Source organism: Austrofundulus limnaeus, unplaced genomic scaffold, assembly GCF_001266775.1.
Source record: "Austrofundulus limnaeus strain Quisiro unplaced genomic scaffold, Austrofundulus_limnaeus-1.0 Scaffold886, whole genome shotgun sequence".
Classification (NCBI taxonomy): domain Eukaryota; kingdom Metazoa; phylum Chordata; class Actinopteri; order Cyprinodontiformes; family Rivulidae; genus Austrofundulus; species Austrofundulus limnaeus.
In genome coordinates, this window is record NW_013953288.1 from 59,302 (window position 1) to 65,467 (window position 6,166).

Below are 6,166 nucleotides of genomic sequence, written 5' to 3' on the forward strand. Positions count from 1 at the left end.
TATATATATACTGTATATATGCTTCACTAAGCCAAGCTTTAATTAAGGCCGCTCTGGCTCTGGAACCAGTCACCTCAAGAGGGGTTGGACACTCTTCCACTCTGGAGTTGCCCATGCTAAGAGGTGCCGAGCAGGAGTGGGCATATTTATTGCCCCCATCTCGGTGCCTGTACGTTGGGGTTCACCCCGGTGAATGAGAGGGTAGCTTCCCTCCACCTACGGGTGGGGGTACGGGTCCTAACTGTTGTTTGTGCCTATGCACCTAACAGCAGTTCAGATTACCCACCCTTTCTGGAGTCCTTGGAGGGGGTGCTGGAGAGCGCTCCTAACGGGGACTCCCTCGTTCTGCTGGGGGACTTCAGCGCTCACTTGGGTAATGACAGTGAGATATGGAGAGGCGTGGTTGGGAGGAACGACACCCCCAACCTGAACCCGAGCGGTGTTTTGTTATTGGACTTCTGTGCTCGTCATGGATTGTCCATAACAAACACTATGTTAAAGCATAAGGGTGTCCATATGTGCTCTTGATACCAGGACACCCTAGGCCGCAGTTCGATGATCGACTTTGTTGTTATTTCATCTGATCTGCGGCCACATGTTTTGGACACTCGGGTGAAGAGAGGGGTGGAGCTGTCAACTGACCACTACCTGGTGATGGGTTGGCTCTGTTGGTGGGGGAGGATGCCGGTCAGTCCTGGCTGACCCAAACATATAGTGATGGTCTGCTGGGAATGTCTGTCAGAGTCTCCTGTCAAACGGAGCTTCAACTCACACCTCCGGGGGAACTTTGAACACGTTCCGGGGGAGGTGGGGGACATTGAGTCCAAGTGGGCCATGTTCCATGCCTCCATTGTCGAGGTGGCTTACCTGAGCTATGGCCGTAAGGTTGTCAGTGCCTGTGTGGCGGCAACCCTCGAACCCGCTGGTAGACACTGGCGGTGAGGGATGCTGTCAGGCTGAAGAAGGAGTCCTATCGGGTCTTTTTGGCCGGTGGGACTCCGGAAACAGCCGATAGTTATCGGCAGTCCAAGCGGATTGCAGCTCGGGTGGTCGCTGCGGCAAAAACTTGGGCATGGGAGGAGTTCAGAGAGGCCATGGAAAAATATTTCCATACGGCTTCGAGATTATCCTAGTCTACCGTCCGGCGTCTCAGGGGGGAAAGCGGTTCGCCACCAACACTATTTATGGTGGGGATGGTGCGCTGCTGACCTCAACTCGGGACGTTGTGGGTCAGTGGGCAGAATACTTCGAAGACCTCCTCAATCCTACGACACATCTTCCCATGAGGAAGCAGAGACTGAGGACCCTGGGTTGGGCTCTCCAATCTCTGGCGCCAAGGTCAGCAAGGTGGTTAAAAAGCTCCTTAGTGACAGGGCACCGGGGGTGGATGAGGTTCGCCCAGAGTTCCTTAAGGCTCTGGAAGTTGGGGAGTTGCATTGGTTGATGCGTGGACATCGGGGGCAGTTCCCCTGGATTAGCAGACCGGGGTGTTGGTCCCCCTATTTAAAAAGGGGACCGTAGAGTGTGTTACAACTATAGGGGGATCACACTTCTGAGCCTCCCTGGTAAGATCTATTTGGGGGTTCTGGAGAGGAGGGTCCGTCAGATAGTCGAATCTTGGATTCAGGAAGAGCAGTGTGGTTTTCATCCTGGTCGTGGAAGAGCAGACCAGCTCTAAACCCTTAGCAGGGTCCTTGGAGGGTGCATGGGAGTTCGCCCAACCAGTCTACATGTGTTTTGTGGATTTGGAGAAGGCGTTCGACCGTGTCCCTCGGGGATACCTGTCGGGGGTACTCAGGGAGTATGGGGTACCAGGCCCATTGATACACACTGTTAGGTCCCTGTATGACCGGTGCCAGAGCTCGGTCCGCATTGCCGGTAGTAAGTCGGACTCGTTTCCGGTGAGAGTTGGACTCCGCCAAGGTTGCCCTTTGTCACCGATTCTGTTCATAACTTTTATGGACAGAATTTCTAGGCGCAGCCAAGGTGTTGAGGGGATCTTTTTTTTTAACTCTTAAGGACAGAATTTCTAGGCGCAGCCAAGGTGTTGAGGGGATCCTTTTTGGTGACCTTAGGATCACATCCCTGCTTTTTGGCAAATGATGTGGTCCTATTGGCTTCATCAGATCGTGATCTCCGGCTCTCGCTGGAGCGGTTTGCAGCCGAGTGTGAAGCAGCCGGAATGAGGATCAGTGCCTCTAAATCAAAGACCATGATCTTGAGCCAGAAACAGGTAGCGTGCCGCCTCTGGGTGGGGGAGGAGGTCCTTCCCCAAGTGGAGGAGTTCAAGTATCTTGGGGTCTTGTTAACGAATGAGGGAAGAATGGAGCAGGAGATTGACAGGCGGGATTGGTGCTGCGTCTGAAGTGATGCGGGGGCTGTACCGGTCTGTCGTGGTGAAGCGTAAGCTGAGCCAGAAGTCAAAGCTCTCGGTTTACCAGTCAGTCTACGTTCCTACCCTCATCTATGGTAGTGACCGAAAGAACGAGATGGTGGATACAAGCATCTAAAATGAGTTTCCTTTGCAGGGCCTCTGGGCTCTCCCTTAGAGATAGGGTGAGAAGCTCAGTCATCTGGGAGGCACTCGGAGTAGTCGCTGCTCCTCCACATCGAGAGGAGCCAGTTGAAGTGGCTCGGGCATCTGGTTAGGATGCCTCTTGGATGCCTCCCTGGTGAGGTGTTCTGGGCATGTCCCACTGGGAGGAGGCCCAGAGGAAGACCCAGGACATGCTGGAGGGACTATGTTTCTCGGCTGACCTGGGAACACCTTGGGATTCCCCCGGACGAGCTGGCCCAAGTGGCTGGGGAGAGGGAAGTCTGGGTCTCTCTGCTTAGGCTGCTGCCCCGCAACCCGACCCTGGATAAGCGGCAGAAAAAGGACGGACGGGCGGACATAAATACAAGCAATCAGAGATTAATATGCATGAATCAAACACAACTGGTTCAGTAATTTTACTTTGATTTCACCAGGTTCATCAGCAAGTGTGTTAACCCTTCATAATATAATTGTATTTGTCATAAAATAAGCTAATTACTGCAGAAGCTGAAATTTTTTAAAAAATTGATTACCTGATTAATCAACAGAATAATCAATAGATTAATCGATTACTAAAACAATCATTAGCTGCAGCTCTATTGTTTCCAGTTATACATTGGGAAAACAAAGCAACCACAGTTCAAAATGATGACCCAACACAGAAGAAAAATATCATCAGGCCAGGAGTCTGCAGTTTACACTCATCTACAGGCCAGGACACTGCAGTTTACATTCATCTACAGGCCAGCGGGCACTCTTTTAAGCATAAAGATGTTCTCATCATTGATAAAGTCGAACGTTGGTTGAAGAGAGTAAAGGAAGCCTATTTTGTGGAGAAACTATCCATCATTAAACAGAGGTAGAGGTGTTACCAGACCAGAGAGGATACATAATCCTACCAGTGAGTCCTGGGTCTTCCCTGGGGCCTCCTACCAGTGGGACGTGCCAAGAACACCTCTTAAGGGAGATGTCCAGGAGGCATCCTATTGGAAACACCTCAACTGACTCCTTTCAATGTGGAGGAGCAGCGGCTTTATTCCAAGCTCCCCCAGTCTGACAGAGCTCCTCCCCCCCTCTCTAAGACAACTGTCTGTTGCTTCATGATGCAGCATGTCAGTCTGTTTCAATCTGAAGTACATATCTAAAAAAGGCAAATAAATCAATTATGAAGCTATGAAATGTGAGTTGGAAATACCAAGATGGGAATTCCTTAAATTGCAAAACTACTGAAAATGGTTTTTCAAAAGAATAATTTCACCAGTATGCTGATTTTTGAAATTTTAAAAGATGATTCATGCCTCATGACCATAGATGAGACAATGTAGAGAATGTAGACAAGCCAATAAATCAAAAAGCTTTACCTTTCGACTCAGCTCTTTCTTCACCACGACCGACCGAAGCAACGCCCTCATTACTGAGGATGAAGCCCCAATCCGTCGATTCATCTCCTGCTTCATCGTACCATCACTCAATAACAATACACCATGAAACTTAAACTTCTCCATTTGAGTTAGAGACTTCCCCCCTGATTCAGAGGGGGCATCCTTTTTCCGGTCGAGAACCATGGCCTCAGACTTAGAGGAACTGACTTTCATCCCAGCCACTTTACCTGAAACTCCTCAGACTAAAAAAGTTTCTTGGAGGAGACAAAACATTTCACTAAAGAAGAACCTGCAGAATTAGATTTGTAATATTATACTTGTGTGTTCTCATTCATGCTCAGTCATAGTTTGCCATGCCCACTTGTCATGCCTTCACAGACGTTTGTTGTTCTGGTTTGTTAGTTTTGTCTAAATATTCCCCAGGATTTGGATTTTGTTATGATTCTGCATGGTTCACTATGTGTAAGTCTTGGTGCCGCAATGGAGTTAATCCCCAAAAGTTCTGTAATATGTTTGCTGCCTCATCAGCATGTTGTGTTTTTCTAAATAAATTAGTTTTGTTTTTTGGAACATCCAAACTCAGGACCATCAGTCTGCACTTTGGGTATCTAACAGCAACCACTAACCATGACAGATACAACTACATCTGTGAAATGTCTGAGAGTGAATAACCTTGATTGTAAAAGACCAATCAAGTTTTTGCCTGTGTGTGTGTGTTTCATCTTAGCAAACCTTCAAGAACCACTCGATGGACTTGAATAAAATTTCAAGAAATGTTTAGTAGCTATACATCAAGATAAAAAACTTGTCTTCTCAAGGTCAAAACAGGACATTTTGAATAAAATGTCTTAAAGGCTCAGACACATTAAAACACATCAAAGAACAAGTCCCACATTAAATTCCAACACCCCATACCATATAAAATACCTACAAAACTACCTACACATAAAACCCATACACAGGTAATCAACATATGCATGTTTGGTGAATAACAATACCCAGAGTACCAACTGAGACACAAGAGACCACTGGGTGAATGTTGGTACCTGTGATGGATCCGCAGCATGAGATAACAGGGCGAGTATCTAATTATTGATTGTAAATACTGAATGCAACAAGTCAGATTTATTTTACTTGGTTTTCTTCTAACAGGCTTGGAGAGAGAGAGGACTGGAGGATTCTAGGGGGAGCTGTCAAACCAAGGAGACCACGTGAGTTGTGTAGTCATTGGGAGAGTGCCCTGTGTGGACTGGGAGGCTGGATGGTTGGATGTTTTGCTGATAGTTTTGGCTCTAGTTGTAGGTTGTTAGTTCCAAAGAGCGAGGTCCAAGGTAACCACGAAGGATGTCGACCATTCTGAAGGGTGGAACAGATTCAGGAAGCGAGAGACTGAGGTGAGTACTAGATGTCAAAAAAATTCACAGGTTAGTAATCGCTTGAGGGTTTACCAGGAGCCACTAGGGCCAGACACGGTACCTTATCATTGACAATGTTCCAGCAAAGTGTGAGGGCTCCAGCCAGCCTTGAATACCAGAGGCACCTCATTAGGAAACAAGCCACAGCTGCTGGCACTTGGCTCCACCCTGCTGCTCAGGACCTACAAAGGAACAGTTAATGAAGGCAAACAACCTGAATCTCCTATAACCATATAAGGCTGGTTGCAGTAATAATAAGAGTTTTGATGTTTTATTTTTATTTTTTTAAATTCTTTTTCTTTTTTTGCCAGGAATACTCTAACATGGTTACCTGAAGCTAAGTTAAAGCACAATCCCCTAGTTAAAATGACTGGTGTAGGGGGTGTGAAGGGTCTCTGGTCATATAGCTTGCTGTTCTTCATAATGCCCAGCTGTACAGTTCTGTGAGATGCGTTTGAAGGGTATTGATAATTCTAGTGAATTTTTCTTTTTTCTTTAAGGAAATTGTACCATAACAAGATGTTGAATGTAAGAACTGGCTTGATGAATGACCGGCACACTATAATTAAACTGTCCTGTTTGACCTTGAAAAACTTTAACTCTGTTATGCTTTTTTCGTATACCCCAACTACGTATTACTACCTTTTGAAGTGGGACTGATGGTATCAGTCTCACTTTTTAAAATGAAGTTTCCTATATTACATTTTTACTTTTAAAGATTTCCTGCTGTGCTTGTTTAACTTGACACTGAAAAACACCTATCATCATCGGCTTCCCTAATTTATTTATTTATTTATTTATTTATTTATTTATTTATTTATTTATTTATTTAT

The 6,166-nt window shown here is 46.3% G+C and overlaps 1 protein-coding gene across 1 annotated transcript in view; it reads left to right on the plus strand.

Annotated features, from left to right (window-relative positions):
* Positions 1–4,601: 4,601 nt before the first annotated feature.
* cpa4 (carboxypeptidase A4) overlaps positions 4,602–6,166 on the plus strand; it is a 26,543-nt gene continuing 24,978 nt past the window's right edge. Inside the window, exons 1-2 of the mRNA XM_014029347.1 lie at positions 4,602–5,129; positions 5,215–5,312. Of these exons, the coding sequence (XP_013884801.1) occupies positions 5,263–5,312 (50 nt within the window). The 5' untranslated portion in view covers positions 4,602–5,129; positions 5,215–5,262. The remainder of the gene's footprint in view (positions 5,130–5,214; positions 5,313–6,166) is intronic.